The 23,465-nt window shown below is 38.7% G+C and overlaps 1 protein-coding gene across 3 annotated transcripts in view; it reads right to left on the bottom strand.

The window, feature by feature from the left end:
• The window catches only part of MTHFD1L (methylenetetrahydrofolate dehydrogenase (NADP+ dependent) 1 like), a 145,520-nt gene that overhangs the window by 100,997 nt on the left and 21,058 nt on the right, over positions 1-23,465 (bottom strand). For all 3 annotated transcript variants that reach the window (XM_050972386.1, XM_050972387.1, XM_050972389.1), the window contains 8 exons: positions 22,752-22,849; positions 18,728-18,901; positions 10,879-11,015; positions 9,604-9,650; positions 8,680-8,787; positions 7,695-7,769; positions 6,242-6,344; positions 2,944-3,020 (listed from right to left, as the gene is read on the bottom strand). In XM_050972386.1, coding sequence (XP_050828343.1) covers positions 2,944-3,020; positions 6,242-6,344; positions 7,695-7,769; positions 8,680-8,787; positions 9,604-9,650; positions 10,879-11,015; positions 18,728-18,901; positions 22,752-22,849 — 819 coding nt within the window. The remainder of the gene's footprint in view (positions 1-2,943; positions 3,021-6,241; positions 6,345-7,694; positions 7,770-8,679; positions 8,788-9,603; positions 9,651-10,878; positions 11,016-18,727; positions 18,902-22,751; positions 22,850-23,465) is intronic.

Raw genomic sequence — 23,465 nt, forward strand, 5'->3', positions numbered from 1 at the left:
GAAGTGATCACAGAACCAAGCCTGACAGAGTTCAAGAAGCATTTAGACAATGCTCTCAGGCGTAAGGTGTGACTCTTGGGGATGGTCCTGCACAGGGCCAAGTCTGACTTTGATGTATCCCTTTCAACTCAAGATATTGTATGATTCTGTAAACTTCAAACACTTTATGTTCCCTGATTAAGATTCTCCACTATACTACATTTATTTGAGGACCGGTGTTGCAGACTGTTTAGCCCCTTGGCTCACATTATCCTTAGAGAAGCTCCCTGAAGGATCAAGAATTTTCTTTCTGTGGCAGAAACAGGAAATCACCAGATGTCTTTTGAGCTTTACTGGCCTGAGCAAAGGAACACTGTATTGTGGAGGGTTTTTTATTTTTTTTTTTCTGTAATGATCTCCAACAGGTTTTTATTCTGGTTTCAAAAACATTCTTGTTACATTTGATCATTCTTTTTCTACTTAAGCTGAAAATTTAGAGTCTATGCTGTTAAGCCTTGTGCTTGACCTATGAAAACCTAAAATATATCTCTGCTCCTTTTTTTTTTCAATTAAATGAACAAATATGTAAGCCAAAAAGCACAAAGAACTATATGTGCCATCAGTTCTATTGCTGTTGTGGAAACACACCCATACTGTGCAGCATTTCAGCACAACATAAGCAACAGATTTTCCTTTTCCTTAAGAATATAGATTAGTAGTACTTGCACTAATGCACTATTAGTAAAGCTCAGGCCACATGCTGTCAGAACATAAACAGAGAAGAATAGAAAAGCCACTAATGTATTATGTGATAGGAATGCAGTGTTGGCAGTAATCAAGAACTGCAATTTCTTTGGTAACCTCTCCATCTCCAGCAATTAAAGGCTACATTAAGTTTAGTAACTGACATTCTACTGCTAGATGTGTGAGAAAAAAGCCCAGGACTGCTTCTATCAGACCTCTGGCAGATGTATTCCATATTAATAGAGAGGAATCTGTTCAAATTGAGAGCTTTGTCTGTTTTTAGGAAGCATCTACATAGAACATACCCCCTACCACTCTTGTGCATTTGCCTGGTACTTTAAGAGCTTCTGCCCTTTTTTAATCCATGTTCCTGCTTTTAGTTTTTGACAGCTACAGCCCAGAGCAGCCCTATTCCGGCTGACCTCTATGTACCCACTTGTTCAGTCAAAACTTCTGAAGACACCTGAGCATTTTTCTGCTGTGGACATAGGCAGAGAGTCCTACATACCACAGAAAGGAAAAATAATTCTGTAACTGAGATTTTTCAGCATAGTGATTCAAATGGTGAAATGACAAAACATTTTCTGTATTCTTTGGAAGCAGTTCTAAATGCAATGAACTTTGTTAGCATTGTGATGACATGGATTCCACTATCTTTTCTGAATTTGAGAATGTCCTCAGTAAGACACTGCAGCATATGTAAGACAAGAAATAAGCCTGAGAAATCTATGTCCAGTCCATATAGTGAAATACTTCTGATTTATCAGAATGTTTATTGGAAGACCCCAAAAAAGTTTTTATCATTGTTTCTATATAATCCCAAATGTAGAGGAAAAACTTCCCAGGTAGATGCTCAAAGAGTGACATAAAATTTAATTGAAGAAACAGGCAGAAGAGATTGTAGTAGCAGGTGCTATTTTAACTCTAAATAACCTTTATACACCTATGAAGTGCTGACAGAAGTCTTAGCTGCAAAGTCAGTTTTTTATTGATGAAAGGATCCACCCACATGGATTCAATTGCAGGATCAAGGGCATCAGTCATGTAATACTCTTCAGAAACCACAGCATCCCTGTTCATTAAAATGCAGACTTTTGTGCCTGCTGTGCTCTGCCATTTTACACAGGTGTCATTGATTTCAAGAGTGCTAGAACATCACTCCAAATATTTATAAAATGCATCTGTTAACCATGAAGTTCTGTTTTCTCTGGCTCTCTAGCTAGGCTCTGAAATGAGTTTTCCTAACTGCTAACTCTATTTCTTGAGTCACTAAGTCCATGTTAAAATGTGAATGGATATGCATCAATCCAACACCTCAATACTGAAAGCATTAATTTTACCCAAAAAAGTACAGAAGTAAAGCTAGGATTTCCAAAAATGTGAAAGCCTTATCTCTACCACAAGAGCTGTTCACATAAAAATAGTCAGAACCTCATTTATGAATTAATGATCCAGAGTGTCAGATTACAAGATCTCCATCAAATTAAGAGCCACTTCACGTCACCACAATGAATTTCCTCCTCCTGACGCTGCTGTTCTATGCTGGGCTGTTTCAGAAATTCATTTACCTAAATTACACCAGGAACTCTTGTTCAGGTGGTGTTGGGAAAGTCTGGCTTTCAATTAATCAGTAACTTCTTTAATAAACTTCCACAATCTCTCATTTAGTAATGCAGGCTAGCTTTTTACACCACTGAAAAATACACACATACTCATTTGCTGAAGTATCCCTTCAAGCCCACACAGCAAAAGCAAACACATGCTCGAAGTTCTTACAGTTCAGATTCCAAAGCTGAGATGCATGACAGGCAAATGAGAGCTCTGAATAAAAAGTTTATTTTTTAACAATTTTTTAAAATGAAATTTAACTGTAATTTGAATTATGTGTGTCCTACATAAACTGTTACAGAGATTTAAAAAAAAAAATTAAAAGTCATACAAATTAACTTTATGAGGGCATAAAGGCATCTTGTCATGGGACAATGTTAAACTGCCAACACATGAAATTTTTGAAGTGCTTTCGACACATTGCAGAATATGCATTGGTTTCTGTTGCTGAAAATTCAGATTCACTTACAGTCAGTTCCACTGCAAGATTACTGTACAACAGCGACATACATCATTATTGCAATTCAAAGTATGCTGAAAGAACTGCAGAAACCCTCTGAGCCTCTAATGCAAAGTCTGTCCAGAATGTGATTTGTTAATGCCTTTACATACCTGACGGACAAATCCCTTCTCCGTGTTTGCCTGCCCAACCGTTATTTTGCGCAGGAATCTGTCATTTGTATCCACCACTGAAACAAGGGAATGGCAAAAGCACAACATGTTAACCAGCACTCAGGAACATGGCTTTTTCCAGGCATACCTGTTGTTACACATATGAGATGCAACTGCTCCAACAGCGTGACCAGATGGCCACACTTCTGCATTTCAGCACTGGCACTGACTTGGTTGCTCCCTTCTACTTGATACCATTTGATAACAGGTTGAAACTACTCAAACAGAGTTTATTTGAACAGCATTCGAAGCTAACAGACTCTTAGTATTCTAACATATTATTTAGTATTTTATCTACATGAGAAAAATCAGTCTTAGTGGATACAAAGCACCAGATCTTCTTCAAATCATCTGCTTCATCCCTGATTTGTTAAGAACTGACTTTAAGGCTTCATGATGTTGGTCAGTTCCTCTTTTAAAGGATGATTACGCTGTCAGATTGGTTCTTCCAGATAAGTATCTTCCACACACATCACACTAACTCACTCCACACTCAGGTGCACAGCATGAGGATGATCAGAGGGCTGGAGCACCTGTTATGAAGACAGGCTGAGAGAGTTGGGGCTGCTCAGCCTAGGCAAGAGAAGGCTCTTGGGACACATTATAGCATCTCCCAGGACCTAAAGGGTTCAAAGAGGGACTTTTTACAAGGGCATGTAGTGATAGGACAAGGGGACATGTCAATTCCTACAGAATGAAAAAATAGACTCTCTTTTTCTTACAGGCTCTGTAGTCCTAGAAATTCTTAAGTTTGCACCAGCCCTAAAATAAAGGGTGCAAGGTGCTCTTGATAAGTTCAGCCTTTAGCTTGGCAATGAACTCAATCTTCTGGTAGATTTGAGTCCTGTTCATTTATAAGTGGAGACTCCTCCAGAGAAGCTGTCAGCACTCAAGGTAAGTGAGCTCCTTCCACTTTTCCTGCTGCTTTTGGAAATTTAAAAAAATTCTGTCTGCACAGAAAGAGATGACATAATTACGCAAGAACAAGAGGGACTTTGAAGTTAATTAAACCCCAGTTCAGGGTTGTGAGTGAGCTGGGAGAAAACCAAGACTTAAGTCACTTTCCCCCTTCTTGGGCATTTCCCTTGGGGCTGTGGTAAATACCACACATATCTTTTTCCCTCTGCTCAGTCTTTAGGCCCCTAATTTCTTCAGGAATGCCATTTAAGGGATGGTGCAACACAGACTTGGCCACCTCATTTTGGTTTCTATATATACACAGTCATACCCTAAAGTACTGCACTGCTGGCAGGAATTGCAGCACAGAGCCTGGTGCATGGAAGCTGTAGCCTTGCACCAAGCTGTGGGACCATATGGCACAATGAAGCCATATGGCAAGCTCATCTCTCCAGCACAGACTTCTCCCTTCTCTTCCTTGGAAGCTCACTCTCACAACACCTAAGCAGACCTAAATGTCTTCCCTGTCTACACAGGCACTCCCAAGGGCAGGAACTTACCTTCCCACCAGCCTGGACAGCCAATGAGCTGATTTTTTATTTGCACCTTCCTTGTGAAACCATGAAACTAAACACCCTTACCATGAAATTGTAACTGCTCCTGCAACTCCTGGTCACTGAGATATACCTACTGTGGTCACTGTGACCAATTCTCACTGTGGTCATTCACTCTCCAAGAGGATTCCAATAGCTGCACTAAGTAGCAACAGAATAAGAAAGAACTGGTTTTGCCATAAAAACAAATTTTCCTTTACCAAATCTTCCCTCTTCCTTTACCCAGAGTAAAGGTTTCACTAAGGTTTAGGTTCAAATAAGTGTTAGGTTTAATGTATCCACTTCCTTATCCTCTAGAGATGCAAACAGAATCTGACTATCAGGGAAAGACAAAGAAGGGGGAAGCTTTCCCACTTTTCAGTATATTGTATGTTTTCAAGTTAGTGTAAGCTGACCATGAACTGAAAGTTTGTGATACTGCCATGGAAACAGGTCCTGAAAAAAAAAATTAATTTTCAGAAGATATGACAGCTTAGCTCTTTTTCCCTACAAATTCCCTGGTATGTAACAAGCTTCACAGACATATGGACTGCAGAAACAGTCCTAAATAAAACTTTCTCCAAGTTATCTAAACCATTCCTAAATCCAGGGTTTTTTTTTCCTAAAACGTTTAAGGTATGTACATCATATAGAGCTGTGTGGAAGAGAAATTTCACTAACATCATTTGAGATTAATTAAATAACTCCCTTGAGGTTAACAGCTGTTGAGCAATGTTGCCTTCTCCCAAACCCATGCTGATAAAAAAGAGGAGTCATATTACACTAAACATTTATATTACTTCTTTATCCTAATACAGGTCTCTTCCAGACACACTGTGTGACTAATAAAAAACATCTTAGGCCACATCCCCAGAACTGTCTTGAGAAAAACATCCCAAACCTGAGACGACATGCACACAAAGGGCACACTAAAGCATGGCCAAGACTCCTCCCTTCTCAATAATTTCACCCTTTTCCTAAGCATCACAATACATTGCATTTAACAGTGCTAATGTCAGTGTTTGAGAACTAAGGAAGAAAATAAAATCCAGCGGTATTTAGCTCAGAACTTTATGCAGAGTTTACTTCCCTAAAGAAGAAAAAGATAGGTATAGAAATTGAGGTAAACACTGAAATTTGACCCAGGACTAGAACTGGAAAAAGCAGAGGGGAGTTGTCTAAGGGTATAAGAGTGGGTATCAGTTTGCTTGGCAACAGCACCACATCTTTCATCTCTTTTTCCAAATGAAGCAAACAACTCAAGAGACTTCAAAAATCAGAAAAACACATAATCCCTTAAGTCCATTAAGTCTCTTGAGCTACCCAGGCTGCTGAGCTTGGGAGGATGAGGGACCAAAATCAAGAAGGATAAATACATATAATCTAGAACCATAACAGACACAGTTCAGAAAAGAATGGCTAAGATTTGCAAAATGCACAGAAAATACACTTTCACATGTCTGGAGAGGTATTACCTAATGTGAGAGTGACTGGGGATGTCTTTAAACTGTCAAAGAAACCTATCTTTCAGAATTTTAGCAAAGTTTCTTGAGTTATTGCAGATACTTGACCAAGTTTAGAGCAACATGCTGCACCTGCATTTGTTATGAACCCACACTTCCCACTTGGTTAAAACTGGTCATTCTTGCTGTCACAGCAGAAACAGCTCTGATTCAGGTAAAATTAAGCCAATTAGGAGATAAGTTATAATGAAATCCAAGACAGAGTGAGGCTTTCTGACTCCATACCTCTTTGCCATGTTATGGTGGATGGGTCAATATCAAGGCGCACAAATTTGCTGATCTCCTCTTCTGTTAAAGTCTCAGGATCAGTCTTGTTTATTCCCAGCCTCTACAGAGAAAAAGTTCAAGAAGTGCAATGAAATGGCTTATTTGTTTCAAATGGTGTAGCTGCTCTGCCTTAGCAACCCCACATATGTAAGTGAGGGTTTCAACCTTAGTAATCCTGTTTTGAGAAAAATGCAACATGATCCCACATTGATTTCTTTACAACTGACATCTTGTTAGATATAAGGAATCATCACACTGAAAATAATTCACAGCAAAATAATTCAATTATATTGTAAATTATGATTCCTGTATGTGAATGTTATAAAGCCAAACTTTTATTTACTCAGTTGCAGCTCATGTGAAGAGAAAAATCCATTTGAAATATAGAGATAGTTGGTATGTTATGAATAAAGCAAACACTCCTCCCCCTCTTTCCCTAGCCTGTTTTCTGTAACAGTGTAAACAAGAACAAACTGAAAATATCCCAAAATTCTGATAGAACAATCTCTGAGCCTGACTCTGGTTTAGAGTCAAGCAGGTATCATCCTCATTTTAGCTGACTGACATTCCACTGAGCAGCACAAAAGCTTAAAATGTTATGAGGACTCTTTTACCCCCCACCAAAACAGAAGCTGTCACTCCCTCTATCCTTCTTTCCACCCCAAATTCCAAGTGTGCACCAGGCAGTTTCCCACTGCCATCCCATGACCGAAACACGGTCAGTCAGGACTCACAAGCCAACAACAAACATGGAACTGGCCACAGAGGAACAGGAGCTGTCCTTAGGGGTGACATTTGAGAGGTTCATATTCTCTTTCTCCTACACTGGTGGGCTGTGTTCCTCTCTAGGTTTTTATCAGAATGGCACTCTCAATGTTCCAGACATGTGGAACGCACATGAATTGCACAGGAAGCTCTTCTGGAAGCATTCAGGGAGCAAGATGGGATGCAAAAATACACTGAGCATACAAATGTACCCCTTGAAGGAAGAACACTGTCAAACTGACATCAATAAAACCCCAGAAGTATATGCTATATTAGACTTTCAAAATCAGAAAATATTGCAAAACCAAAGAATGTGAGCTTTCAAATGTGACTATACCATAATTGGAAAAGTATTTTAAAAACTTTGACTTTAATATTTCATCAGAAAAGACACAACATTTAAAAACATGACTGGTTTATTTCAGGAGAAAAGAATAGCAAAAATGTTATTTATAAAAATAATATCAGACCCAGATCCTATTACTCCTAGGATGATGCTTTCAGAAAAAAAGTCTAGACTTGATATATTCATGAGGGTTTATACAAACTCAGTCCCATACATCAAATAATTTTAAACAAGTTGTGTAAGAGACTACATTTCATGAAGAGACACCATAACAGAGGAGAGACTGAATGAACAACTTACTCTCAGACGGGCAAGCTGAATAGCAGAAAATCCTCTCACGCCGTTAACCACTGGAACCAGCCTGTTATACAGAGACTAGAAAAACCACACAAGAAGTTGAAGGGAAAAGTTAATGCTTTTAAAAAGCTAATGCTTTTCTAATTTATTCCACCTAATTTCAGTAAGAACTTCCTAACCACATAAGTTGTGGACTTCTGATTAGAGACTTCAAGAACAATTCTGAGAAGGCAGCAGGCTTCTGAGCCATGTCTATGATTTAACAGTCTAAAATCCAATTACCAAAAATCATTGGTTTTCTGTGTTTCAGAAAAAAAAAAAAAAATTTGAAACTGGGAACCTTTTAAAACTTTAACCAAGATCCAAAGTATTTACAGTACAATTATAATTTCCAAACTGGCCTAAAAGTACATTGATCTAAATGTACATTGTGTACAAATGTACATTGTGTACAAATGTACCAAGCAAAGGGTACAACCCTGCTCAGTTTTAATGCTGCAGACAAGATCTTCCCCCTCCTCTTTAAAGCCTCAAGTTAAGATTTGTTTAAGGTCACAATATATTTAGCAGAGGGACAAGGATCTAGTTTATTTTCCCCATAACTCCTTCTTCTTCAGGTACATCATACCCAACCACATATCAGAAATAACAATTTGTAACTTTGAAACGAGTCTTCAAAGTACTGAAAAGAATAGGACTATAGGTATGGAAAACATGCTTTATTACACTGTTTAGTACAGTCAGAAATAGTTGTCAATGTTCTGGGCACAGGATCCTTATCTTAAAGACTACCTTATGATAGCTATTTGCTAGAAAAATACATTGTATATGGAAAATTTCCCAGCAGAACATAAAATGGCTTCAGCAACAGTTACTGTTCACATGGTGAAAATACAAAATTATAGACAACATGTTTTTCTCTGAAATGCAGTTTATTGAAAAACTGAAAATAAAAAATGTTATCTGGATAGGAGAAAATAATTCTCACCTTATCAGATTGAGTATTCTCATGCAAGATCCTAGCATCAATAGCAGCAGCCAGCAAATTATTTGCAGCAGTTATAGCATGAATATCTCCAGTCAAATGAAGATTGAACTAGAAGGGGGAAACAACAGGATCTTTGTATAAGAAAATATCTAATTCAATTCACTAGGACAAATTAGCAGCACAAATCATTGCCATCTCCTTGAGACTGCAGCTCTGATTAGTCAGCTGTCAGGGTAGACTAAAGAATTCCAGGTGAAAATACACTGGGCCATCTGAGTACATGGTAAACTACTCTAAGTGTAGCCTAACAAAGCCAAGAACATCTTCATTCTTTGCTAAATGATTCAAGAATAAGAAGCCAAGAGTTACAGTTCCCCATCATTGATGTGGAATCAGTTTAGCATTACTAACCACGAACTGGCCTGGACCAGAGGTGTGGATTACTGCTGAACGTGCCCCAGAGCACAGCATGCATCCTGGCTTTGGGGCCATAGCCCAGCTCTCTGTTAGCTGCAGGAGAACAGCCCTAACCTCACTGGCATGAAGTTTGCTGATAAAAATTTAACAAAGTTTTGTGAAATCTCTGAAATGAGCATCCCAAATTAAGACTTGTGTTACACAGGTGCTGTATTTGTTATGTGTCTGACAGGAGTTGGAAGATCAGTTTTAATGGCACATTAGGACTCTGCTTGGACCAGCTGCGAATGGTCAAGGTGGTTCCTCACCAGTTCTAGCCAGAGAGGTTTTGCTGAGCTCTAAATTAGACCCTCTCAGAAACTGCCACACATTTCCAAACAAGCACTGTGAATGTTATAGAATCATTAGGGTCGGAAAAACCTCCAAGATCATCAAGTCAATCTTCAGCCCTGAATGCCACCACGCCCACTAAGCCATCTCACAGACTGCAGGCTGAGGCTGTCTCACCTCCTCCATGGGGATCACTTGAGCATATCCACCTCCAGCTGCTCCACCTGCACAGGGAAGCACATGGTCACATCAGTTCTGGAAAAAAAACATCTTTAAACACACCAAGTGAAACATACAGCAATGATGACACATTTTTGGCATTTTGATTTCTATTAGAAGATCAGTGATGCATCCAAATAAACATGATTTCCTTAATCTTGCTGGCTTTTTTTTTAGCAGGTAGCAAAAAAGGAATTCTTGCTCTGAAATAAAAATCTACACGTGAAGGGTGGTACAGGCTCTGGCTACATAAATCTGCTCCTGCCCAGATTTAGGACACAGTCATGCACATGCAGCTGCTGGGTGGAAAGACAAAGCAGTCACAAGCAAGCACTGCTTCTAAATGAAACCTTCACACCCTTTCCTGAGCACTCCTCCCCCTCTACCTCTCGTGGTACAGGCAAAGAAATTTGCTGTTGCCTATGCACAAGTTGAGTGGAGGGATTAAAGCACTCACATGCACCAGTCTTAGCTGAGAAGCACCAGCACCAGGAGCCTTCCAGCTGAAACCAAACTTGTTAACTTAAACTTCAGCAAAGCAAAGCAGAGCAGATGGGGAGTGCCTGCCCAGTTAGGCACCAATTTCAGCTGAGAAATGGCAAAAAAGAGATTGCATTACTTCCTATCATCAGCATTGAAGATGGGCTTGAAATCTGGCTGGGTCTTACCTGGCCCTCAGGCTCTTACAGGGTTTCTAGGCAAAAAGGCAGCAGCCCACGATTAGAGGCGACAGCTCAGGAGAACAGAGAGAAGAGGTTCAGACCTAGCCAAACGTGTGCTGCTGGCACAACTGAACCACAACTGCTAAATTCCTTGTATTGCTTGGAAATATCCAGCGTGGACCCTTTCTCAAGGAGTAACTTGACAATAATGTTTAGAAAGGTATTTAAGGAGTCTCCAAGTAGAGGGGTGGCTGGAAGGGCGTGTACTCACAAAAAATTCCTCATGACTAATTACATCCCTCTGCCTTTCACTATGTTTAGGCTTTATCTGCATTATCAGTACATGTTAAGTGCAGGAACATGGGTATGAACCTTGCACAGGAAGTCATGTGCAAGAAACCTTCATCTATTAGTTACATACATATTAAAAAATCGAATATGCTACTACTGGGACAATCCACCGAGTGAAGCAATTAAGAAAGTAAAAAAGAAGAAATAAATTTAAAAAGGCAGAAAAGCAGTATTTCCTTTTAATCTGAAAGAGGTCATAGGTTCTGCAAATACTATGTACCTTTCACTCCAAAAGTGGGTCCTTGAGAAGGCTGTCTCAGACAAGCAAAGGAATTAATGTTAAGGTGTGCAGTAAGCGCCTGAACGAGACCAACTGTGACTGTGCTTTTCCCCTCTCCTAGGGGTGTAGGGGTTATTCTAGCAAAACAAGAAAAAAGATTAATCAAATTCTTTGCTGATGTCAGCCTGGCTAAGGATATCAGAACTTGGAGCTTTTGATTTCAATGAGGAATATTTGTACAGCAAATTTCAATAAGATTATTTTATCTTCACAAAAATACTGCCACAATGTTAGCCCCTAGCTCAAGCTGGAATGCTAATATACATGTGTCTTCTATTTAAGCAATTTACTATGATAGCATAAAAAGAGAAGATTATTTTGGCAAAAGTTCTAAAAAGAATATATTGAATTTAGACGTTTTTATTACAGCACAAAAGTCTCACCAGTTTCATTAACAAACCATCCATCACGAAACTCTAAGCATGTATTAATATTTTTCTGCAGTAATGCATGAGATCTTTTATTCCCACTGTTCAGACTTTGAATGAAATAATATTTTAAGTTAAATAACCAACAGTTTTGTTTGTAGAACTCAGCTATGCCTCTCCAGCTTCCATGTCACCATAACCCTCAACAATGAAAGATCAACTGCTTTTTAAATAAAACAGGACACAAAATCCACTAGATTCAATTGAACATGATTCATTGTACACTTCTGTTTCAGAGATTTAAGGGCAATAGGGTACAATGACAATCACAGTCCATACAAAAGCTCAAAAGCCTCATGCTACAGCTCCCATATTTAGACCATGACTGAAACAGGACAGAATTTTAAAAATACCTGCAAACTCAAATCAGAGACTCTAACCTCCACCCTATTCTTGTCCCTTTAATAAAGGGACAATGACAGCTGGTTTTGCAAGTAGAAAACTTCATCAGCCTTCAGTGAACAAGAGACACCTCAGTTTAAATGATCCTTCCTCTCCCTACTTTCAACATCAGCATATTTGTTTATGATCCACCTTAAGTGTGTGGGGCACTAGGGTTTTTCTTTTCTTTCTGTTTTTCTTTCTTGATGTATGAATACATCTCATGGCTACAAAATGCACTTCTGAGGCAGCATGTCTTTTTCTGATTGGCAAAAGAAGAAAGCCCCAGTCCTTTTTCCATTCACACCACTCTCACACAAATCTTCCTTTTTGGCAAAGAGTAACCATTCATATCTTTGGTGTCTTTTCTACTTGCAGAGAAGTACTTTAGTGAAGCTGATGTTAAAAACTAGTGCTCATTCCCAAGGAACTACAAGCATGCACATGGATCTAGTCAAAGGGGAACCCTTATCTTGTGACCTTTTCAAAACTTGAGCTGAAACATCTAGCTCTAATTAGAAACACTTCCTTCCCCAACTAGTAATTTTTCCTAGATATTGCTATCCTCAGATCACAATTCAAATGGCACAAAAACATGAGAGTAATTGCTAGAATCAGCTTAGTTCAGCCAGTTCACAGACTGGCAAAAGCACTTCTTCATCCCACAAAAGAAAATTGATGAAAAATGTTAACTTTTCATAAATCTATATTTTACAGCATTATCAGATCCTTGGCTTTTACTTTAAAAAAGATGCCCTGGATAGATATGTCTGGAAAAATGTGGGCAGCTTGGAAGCAAGTCAAATCAACATCTCTGTATTGTTCTAGGGAAAAAAAATGTGATTCAGAAAAGTAATCTTTTAACTGAAGTTTCAGTGAAATCAATGGGGTTAAGCACATTTATAAGAGATTCCCAGAATTTTTCCTTTGAACTGCTCTTATGTGACCATGGGCCACTTGTTTGGGCACTTGGTTTTAGCAATTTTCTCCCACACTTTATAACATGTGTTCGCCAACCATCCAATTCTTAAACATTATCAATTAACTTACTATTCAGACTATTTCATTAGCCTGGAATTGCACTTCTTTGACTTAAAAAGGAATTCATAGAATTGTAGCAAAATATTATGTAGAGCCAAAAAAAAAAAAGGTGGGAGATTTAAAGCACATCCTTTATCTCAAAAGCAGTTTTGGTCCCTGTCATTTCTTTATCCATACTAGGCCTTCTTATTTCCTTCTGATGTACTACAGGAGCACAGAATGCTACTTCATTCCTTTTATTTTCAAGTTTGCAGTTCCTAGAAGAAAGGATTCTTTCAATCTCTGCATTGTCAGGACAGGGAGCCCTCAGGGTTTAACTGATACCACACAGATAGCTTCCTTTTTTCCCACCACTCTTTTTCTCACCTCCTTTTTGTCCCAGGATCCTTACTTTAGAACAAATGAGTTTCTTTCAGAGCACCACAGCCAGGTTAACTCATTTTTACTACCAGTTTCACATTCTGACTACTGTTCTAACACTGGTTTCCCCAAACCCATTCAAGTAATTCTTAGCATGGTTTCTCCTTACCCCTTGTTCTCCCCTACTATCTCATTCACTTTTGTCTATTGTCCTACTCTCATTTACTTGATCCTCTTATTCCTGTGCATTAAAACCAGATTTAAAGTATATATAAATAATCCTGAGGCATTACTTTGTTAAAAAACTTAACAAGGTAACAACTCTTGAAGCAATCAATTATTTAAAAATAACAACAACAAAACAGAAAGAAAAAACAATAATTAAAAACCCAAAAGAAAAGTATTCTACTATAAAAGAGACACTTATAATTGTTTACTGGAAGTCACCAGTAAAGAACTTTCCAAAAACTCAGTGCACACAGTGGCTGCACTACTAACAGAAAAAATTGCATTTGCAGGGCATCCTGTTGGTGGCTACCTCTATTTTTGAGCATCAGACATATGAAGTTCACACTCAAGAGATTTCAGAGACACCATCCCTGGTTATTTATTTGGTTTCAGCTCAAAATGTGGCAGGTGGATGATATGGCATGCACAGCAACACGGGGGCTCTTCACAACTCTTATGAAACCAGTAAAATCAAAGATGCAGCCTTCATCCAGCAAAGGAAATGAAACTGCAATTGACAAATGCAGACCCAGAATGCATTGGTAGCATAAAGAATAATATCTACTTGTCACAGAAGAAAACAACAGAGTCAAGTGTCATGTTACTAAAATGCTCTGGTAACTTGACTGCCCTGTTCTAACATGACGCAGTAATATGAACCAGAAAGCACTGAGTTTTCTATGAGACAGACCTTTTTCCAGAAAGCAGAAAGAGGAACACACCACTGCTCTTTGATTCAACTGGCAGGAAACCTCAAGAACTAAACAGTTATTTATTAGTTTCAACAGTTACCAAAATCTCAGCTTTAAACATTAGTTAAAAGAAGAAGAAAAAAACCCGCCTGAAATGTAAAGAAAATCCTATTCCAATAATTTGCCTTTGAAAGCTTATTTTAAATATCTTCTCTTTTGTACCTGCTCTACTTTGACAGGGTTTATAAATAAAATAATCCACTTAATCTGTTTTGTGGACATTGAGCTGTTTTTGCTGGCTACACTACTGAGCCTACACTCTTGCAGCTTAAGTCACTTGCTCACATGGGTATAAAATTACAACTGCCAATGCCTAACTTTAGCTCAATTGTGCAATGCTGTGCTTTAACCTTATGCAAATTAAGGAAAAACCTCCTTTAAAATGCAATAAATTTTAATGAACTTCAAGAGACTTTAACAGCATTATTCTTCACATTTCTTTAGTATGTTTTCAATCAAAACACAGAAAGCCCAAAATAATTTTCTACCTTAAACTTTGCCACCTACCAAGCAGTCATCAGCTCCTTGGCAAAGTAAGTTTTCCATAACATTGGAAAGCCTTCTCTCTTTATGTATATCAAAACAAAGATAAGAATATGCAGACTTTTTGTTTGCTTGTTATACATCACATTAGCTTACAGCAGAGCTGTTTCTGTGGGAAAGCTACACGAGGTCTCCCAAAGAGAAAATAAACAAACAGGGAGACATACACTGCACCAGCTGTAATCCTCACAGCTTCACCAGCCACTCTGACTCCAGCAAGAACTTCACTGGATATGTGACAATTCTCTTTCAAACTTCCTACATTCAACCCATAGCTATCAGCAGATTCGAAGATTTTAATGAGTTCATAATTCGTATGATCCACATGGAAACCTGCAAAGCCAGGCTATGGAGGCCATGGGCAACTGAATTCCCACCTATGTAAGTCTCCCAACCTAGATTACAATTGTCAGAAGTGTATTTCTGAGCACAGAAGTGTTGCAACTGCTGTCACCTCATCCAGATGACGTTATGACTATGTTGCAGTGGCATCCTTGGGTTGGGACTAGAGCTCCCAAACACAAAAGCACGGAGATCACTATGAAGCTAAAATGACTGAACAAAGACAGGAACAGACTGAGGAATCCTCCACTACAAACTCTCATAATCCACTGCAGACTCATACAAGACAATCCCAATCAGGAGCTGTGTAATGACGTGACCAATACATGACATCTGTCTCAACAATGACTTTAGCTTGGACTGTCAGACAATACAGGGCATCAACACAGGGGTATTTTCCCCTCTTATCCTCCCCTGTATCTTTCCTCTAATTTTTATTTTCCTTTTTTCTTGGCTTTTAAGCACCTTGCAGCCCAAGGGACACAGTAAAAAGAAATAAAATACATTTTTATTTTCCTCCAATTTTTACCTTACTGAAAAGGTAGCTCATCACAGAACAATCTATTACGGTTAGAAGAAAAGCACTGATTTTAAATTTTCCAGCATTCAGAGTCCAACACACTTCTTGTTGTCTTCTGCTTGTTAAAAGCAGAAATACTTCATTTTCCCACTTTTTATTCTTCCTCATCTTGCATTTTGGAAGTGAACAAGTTTCCAGAATTATCCGCTAAAAGCCACAACACTGGAGCATTTAGAAACAAGATACTGAGACATACACACACACACACAGACATAGATTCTAACAAACTGCAGCTGTAATTTCATATTGTGTCTGTGAATATGCCATCTACATGCTTGAATACATGATTAGGTTACCCTGAACACTAAACTTAGCTCCTAGGTCAAGCACAAGCTGCATTCATTTGCATGCTCTCAGCTGGCAATGAGTGGAGGCAGTTTGAGTTAACAGATCCTGTGACATATTATTTAGCACACTAAAACCCTCTTTACAGGCAGTTGATGCCTAAGAACCAATTACTCCATGATAACTTGTGGCTCTGCCCCCACAGTGTCTCAACACGAGCCCTAGAGCAAACCAAACACAGACAAAGAAAATAAAAAAGCAAGAATGGAAAAAAAAAAAGATAAAAGAAAGGTCTCCATATAGAAGTAAATGGAATTCATGAAGAAATAAAGTCTTCATCCTATTTTTGGGTGTCATGATCTGTTAATCAAACTGCAATATTTCAGCATACACAGTTTATAATGGATGAGTCACTTGGCCTTATTTGCTTGCATTTAGAAGGAACAAAAAAGACTTTGCAGTTAGGAACTTTTTAAAGAGCCATAAACTATCCGTAGAGATAAATGTACATTTCAGTTGCATTTTCCTGCTCAGAACAAGTTTGGTCTTTAGCATATCAGGAATAAACCAGACATGCATTTGCAGCAAATATTTATAAATTCCTAGACATTGTGAAACATTTAAATCTGAATGTGCAATTAGAGGCACAAGTGTTGCTGGCTGCATCATGGATGGGGGTTGGAGGTTTTGCAGTTTCTTGAATACACACACACACTTTACACTCTTTTCACACACGAGAAGTTCCCATCATACATTACAAATATTTCCACCAGAAATGTAAACATAAACATATATCTTAAATATTTCCTCTGAAGCACTGAAAATTTACTCTGAAGGCCTACACTGCATCATTTCAAAAGAATTTTTAAGTATCTTTGGTTGTTGTGAACAAACATAATAATGCAAATGGCAGGTTCTGGCTGGTCTTGCCTTGGCAAGGGAGAGAATGAAGGCAAAGGAGGGCACTATTTCACTCCCTAGTTTCCATACTTCAGTGATACCTGATTTTCATTGCATTGAACATTTCCCCATCAGACAGAGTTCCCTGCTTTTCTTAAAATTATTGTCATTTGCTACAGCCATTTCAGCCAGGGAGAGCAGCTGAGAGCATATAAACATACATTATATGTATATTTTACATGTACTGTATTTCAAAGTCAAGCTTTGAACTCTCTCAGAAGAGAATGTTCCCACTCTTGTAGCGACCCTGCCCAGGCACTCCTCCTGCAGCAGATGTGACTTTGCACTAACCCCACAAGATGCAATGACTTCAGAGATGTTACAAACAGAAACATATTGCATCACCAGGCTGGCTAGGTACCAAACCTGGCCCTTTGCTTCTGAAACACCGTCATGTATTGCTACATTTTCGTGTAAACTTACAAGATGATACAACTTTTTACATTTTGCCAGTTTTTTATATTGTTGGTCACAACTTCTGCATTTCTTCCACATGCAGGTGCACTTCTTTCTGTGACAACTGCTTGAGACACCCTCTTTGAAGGAGAATGAGAGACAAAGCAGCGTGAAGAAACTTAAGCACTGGTGCATGCAATCTGACATAACTAAAATCCACCCGAATGGGGCTCTGCAACTTGGGCTATCTTTGCACCTCCAGACATCTTCAAATAACCTCTTCTTCTGAGAGAGGTTTGTTGCCAGGGAAGCCTGGACTGGTCTGCAGCATGATGGCCAGCTGATGGTGTTGACATCATGAGCATGAAAATATATGGCAGCAACTTCCCTCAAACTCATTCAAATGCTGAACCTGTTTTTATTTCCCCAATGCCACAAAAAAATCCAAACCAAAATAAAACTATGCCTAAGGAAACCAAGCTCAACAAGCTATTATTTCCTTCTCTTAACTGCTTCAGCATTCTCCAGGAATATCTTTAACGCTGGACTCTATCACATAGCTTTGAGGAAAGCCTCCTGTCTTGCCTGCCTCAGCTTTGTGACTTCAAGTCAGACTACAAAAGCTCCATCTCAGTGCCAGAAATCCAGGTTGCTCCCACAGGAAGGCAGTAAAGCAAACAGTTTGAGAAACACCAGCCAAGGTGAGGAATCAGTAGGTCAAGGCGGTTAACAACAGCCCTCTCCTCCTGGATCAGCCAAAACTGCATTTTAAACCTGACTGGTTTTACTTAAAAGGAAGCAACCAATAAATTAACTCAGAATATAAAGACATGCTGCAACTTAAATATTAATGAAAACCTTCACATTTTTGTTCACAAGTAGAAGTTTCCACTTAGTAAACCAGATGAATGAAAAAGTGTTGTGTCACTGATGCAAGAAAAACCTGAAGCTCTTCAGAAGAGAAGTGCATAATTCCTGCTGAGCAGTGCATTTGCTGTAATCGTGGGAAAAGCAAGCAGGATAAGCCTGCCTGGAGACATGTCTACATTTCAGAGAAAAAACATGGCTTTTTAAACTTTGTAATCTGTTCTTCAATAAAAAAAGTATTTATTGTTAATATCAACAGATTAGCATCTAGCTTCTGTTAATGTTTGTTTATAAACAGCCACAATGCAAGCAGCCTTGAATATCCAAGTTAAACATTTAAAATTCTGATAAAACAGTAAGAAAAACTCCAGTCACCAACATTTCACAGAATCATAGAACAAAATACCTTTTATAAAATATACTTTAATTCAGTAATTAGAGTTTGGAAGAAAAGCTGTGTTACTTCAAAAAAGTTCAAAACCTGCTCACTGTCAGAAAAGAGCAACATACAGACGAAAGCATTCAAGATTCTTATTTGTACAAAGTATAAAAAAGATGTAAGTTGCATGTTTATATTAATAAGAGTGGAAACAGCAGACATTAATGACATTACATAGCATTCTTACCCAGCAACTAGAACATATTTTCCATCTGGTTGATCCTTTAACCTTTCCAGCAGGGACAAACGTACTTTGGCTTTGGTTTGGCCATAGATCTCAATTTCATCTGTAAGCAATCCTATCTCCTTGGCAAGTACATCAACAGCTTTTGGACTCTGTGCACGGGAAATCTCAATATCACTGGAAAAGAAAACAAATAGGAGCCAGGAGATTTCTCTCAGCTTAGGTGGTCGACAACAGAGCACAAAACAACAGCAAATAATCCAACAATGGAGTTATTGTAATGAGTTTTTTAATTCTCTCTCACATTTTATTAACCAAACCTAAATATTAACTAACACCTAATATAACATTGAAAATCACATATAGAGTTTGTTAATTGTTACAATTTCACAGAGAGCTCTTGTTTAATCAAATTCCAAATATTACGTAATGCTTTCATATCAAGCTAGAAACGTGTCTGCTGGATGCTCAAGCATGTCCCACTGGAATGGATGTTTCTGGATTTGTTTTTCCCTTTTGTTCTCCTCCCTCACAGCATATTTCAGCACATACAATTTACTGAAAAGTGCATGCAATCCTTGGCCAACAAACACACTCGCTAAACCCGAAGCTTGTGCATGCAGCGCCTCTCATCCGAGGGCAGCGCCAACATCGCTGCCCCCCACCAGGGCACCAAAGGAAACAAGGCATCTGAAGACCAACTCATGCACTTCTAAAACACAGCTAAACTAAGAATGGCCACAGAGCAGGAGTCTAAAGCACAGGGCTCAGCCAAGACATCCAGTGAGCGTACAAACTACCTCCAGCAAGGATGAGCAGCAGCTGATGCAAGCCACAGATTCCCAGAGGGGATGTGGCTGGAGGGGACACTATTGGATCTGCAATTCCTGACTTGGACAACCTGAGGTCTTTGGGTTTAGTGCTCCATCATGGATTTTGCATTTGTGAGCTTGACCTAGTTGCCCATTATGTCCACATAAGCGTGTAGAAGCTGTAAGCTCCTGCAGCATGGAAGCCCAGGGGCTGGAACACAGGATGTGAAGAGTTGTCACTTTGGGCTTTGAATTGCTCACATTACCACAAAAACAACTTAAAAAATTACTTTCAGCCTAACCAGGCTAAATCTCTTCCCGTAGTTTCAGCTGATCACAGAATTTTAAGACAGAATCTGGCAGTGGCATGAAAGCTCATGTCCTGAACTTTCAAACATTCTGCAAGACCCTAAATACCCACCAGTGAACATAAAACTACAACCAGATCTCAACTCCGGGTGTGAACCTCAGCCATTCTGCATCCACCTGGCAAATTATCTGTCTGTGCCAACTTAATTTCTTGCAATTCTTTGAGAAAACCCTAAACTGGTTGCATTATTCATTTATAGCTCTCAAGTATCCCCCTTTTGCACCCTGCAGCAGGTAAGCGAAACCCAGAAACCACCCACCCAAACAATGACATACCCCAGTTTCACAGGACAAGGAGTTACTCAATCACAGCACTAACCCAGAACCTGCTTTCTTTCCAAGACATACTAAGTGCATCCTCTTTCAGAGAAGGATATGCCTCTGGCTTCTTATGTGTGACTTCAAAAACACAGCTAGCCATAAAAATTTAATGAGAACACAAGATGGAGCGGCTTACACACATCACATTGCAAAGACCATCTGAAGTTTCCACTTAGAACTTCCAATATATAAACAACTCAACTCCCAGAAAACTCTTGCTAAGTTGGTGGTAGTGTGGTCCCTTAAAGATCCAAGAAATTAAAATTTGCAGGGTGACTATTCTCCTTAAAATAATAGATGCATTTAGCAAGAGGAGAAAGACGTAGACTAATTCGACAACATTAGTTTGCATTTGTTTTCCTCCTACTAAATATATTTTCCCAAAACACAGAAAATTAAAGACTTGGTTATACCTGGACTTTAAAAGTCTAAATTTGTTGCTGACTCTTTCAGTCTGACAATATATTCTCTGTATTGGAAATACCAGAATTATGATATGTTATGTTATTCAGTATTGCTGGAGATGTGCAAAAGCGGTTCTTCTGTATGAATGAAAACTGTTAAGCACGAAGTCCACCACTGACAATGCTACATGATAATTTACAAAACACAGAAACATTTAAAAGCTGGAGGAAGGCTCTACATCTACTCACCTGACATTTCTTTTTTACTGCATACTGTAAGAAAATTTTCCATTCCATTTCCAATATATTTGGAAATAGTTCAACCGAGAACTCACAGAAATCAAAAAGCAGATGTTCTTAGTTTTAGTGCTTAAGCAGCTTTGCCTCACTTTCAATGAATGCTCCATCTGTTTCCACACAACGTGGTGTATTACTGAAAGCTTACAATTTATTAGAGGATACTTTCCATCTGAAGGGCTTTTTTACATTTAAAAGAAAAAGGACAAAGCTATAGAGTTAGCAGATAAATGCAAGTCTTATTACTAATTATATAATATATATTATACTATATATATTATATTATGGTGTATATATATATATGTGTATATGTATATACACCATTATTTATTAATTACATAATTATTGATGTACTAAATGCATAATGTCATAGAGAGAGTTGGGAATACCTTTTTGAGAAAGTTTTTTTTTACCATCACCCTCATGACATCGCATACTTTAACTTTTAATTGTATTATTTAAAGATTGCTTTTTTAGGCTTCAATTCTAGAAACTGAATTCTAGAATTCCAGAAAAAGTTCAAGCATTTCTGCCTCCTTGTGTCCCTGGTTACAAGAAAAAACTCATTCTTTTAGCATCTCTGGTTTAAATTACATTTGTGTTCATTCCCATTAAACTGTTGTAAAAGACAGTGAAAAGTAAATCAAAATACAACATTTTGTCACACCTTTCCAAAATGACACCAGCAGGATTCAGAATTACAGAATCACAGAGTGGCTGGGGTTGGAAGAGACCTCTGGAAGTCATCTATTCCAACCCCCCTGCTCATGCAGGAGCATCTACAGCTCGGTAGTTGCCTATGTCCAGGTGGCGTCTGAATGTCTCCTAGGATGGACACTCCACAACCACCCTGCACAAGTTGTGTCAATGTTTGGTGACCCTCACAGTGAAGAAGTATTTCCTGATGTTCAAAAGGAGCTTCCTGGGTTTTAGTCTGTGCTCACTGCTGATGGTTCTGTCCCTGGGCTCCACTGAGAAGAGCCTGCCTCGTTCCTGTTTGTATTACTGCACACTGTATCTAGACACATTGATAGGATCCTCCTATCCTCCAGACTATGGAGTTCCAAGCTCTCAGACTTTCTTCTGGGGTGAGGTTCCTTCAGCATCTGCAGAAGCAGGCGCATCAATAAGCACAAAAAAGTGGTGACACTTTCCTCATTTTCAAACCATTGGTTCCTCTCTCTGTCACCCAAAACAACCAACACATAGCAAAGCACTTTAGCACTTTAGTAAAGAGCTCAGACTGCTTTAAATATCAGAGATGTCAGCAATCATGCCAAGGCAGACCTGAAATCCCTGAGGCCCAGACATGGGCCTTGGGAAGTGAATGACAGGAGCTGATTGAAAAGATTCTGGCTATGAGAATAAATATGCTTCCTGCTTTTCACACCCACACAGGAATTTAAAAGTCTAATGCAGAAGAAAGTACTTCTACTGAGGGAAGAAAATAAATACAAACTCAAATGCCACTGAAACCACTGAGCCTTAACTAAACACCTTCCTGCATCAGGGTTCAGCCATTAGGAACCTCCTGTCTTTTGTATTTCTGTTGGTGTTGCACAAGACTTCTCCTCCCTTCGTCAATGAAACCTTCCAGCTTTAGGTCTTCACTAAATAAAGCTTGGCTCCAATGTAAAAATCAAAGAAAAAATCGATATCAAACAGAAGCCCATGGTCATGATGAAGCATACAAGAGAATGGCACAACATGTAGTCCACATAAGATTAAAAATTAATTAGGAACAGCACATTTTTAGGTTGTCACACTTGCTTGCTCTTTTAAAAATTATTTTTCACACTTTTTTTCTTTAAAAGCTCTTATTACCTGGGCACTGGCGAGAGGGGCTGCAGTTTCAAGCTGTGGAGGTCCCACTTCCTGCACTGCTGGGACTGGATCCATCGCTCCATGTTTTTTACCATGTTCTGGTTTTAAACAAGAAAACAGCACACAACAGCTGCATCATAAATGCTGAACAGTAATTTCAAACAATCTCTAGAGTATGTTGAAATAACTTCTATGCCAAAGGCTAACAAAAAGCCCCAAACTTAAAAATTTTTCCCTTTCATGGTTTTAGGACAAAGTAAGAGCCACTTTTCTATTGTATGACCACATTTCAAAAAGAAACAACCCCACTAACACATAAGTGGCAGAGAAGAGTCTCTAATTAGGCAGTTGGACATTTTACTCTGGTCACGACAGAGAATTACTATTCTTCTCTCACCTTAAAAATAATGGAAGATACTGATTGTTCAGTGACTGACTCATGTTGCTTCCAAAATAAAATAACATACTTTGGACCCTCTATCCATTGTAATGCAAAAATGCAAATACAATTAATCTTCTCAGTCTTACCAGAGTGAGTGACATTAGCCTATTGACACAAGTGCTTCTGCCAACCTTTACTGTATTAGCCACAATTATGAGATGTCTGATTTTTAATTTACCTTTCTCTAATTAAATGTAATAGGTATCACCCGATCTGATAAAGAGCTGCTATTAAAATGGAAGGCATGTAAGATGGTGAAAAGAGTAAAACAA

The sequence above is a fragment of the Serinus canaria genome, chromosome 3 (genome assembly GCF_022539315.1).
Source record: "Serinus canaria isolate serCan28SL12 chromosome 3, serCan2020, whole genome shotgun sequence".
Classification (NCBI taxonomy): domain Eukaryota; kingdom Metazoa; phylum Chordata; class Aves; order Passeriformes; family Fringillidae; genus Serinus; species Serinus canaria.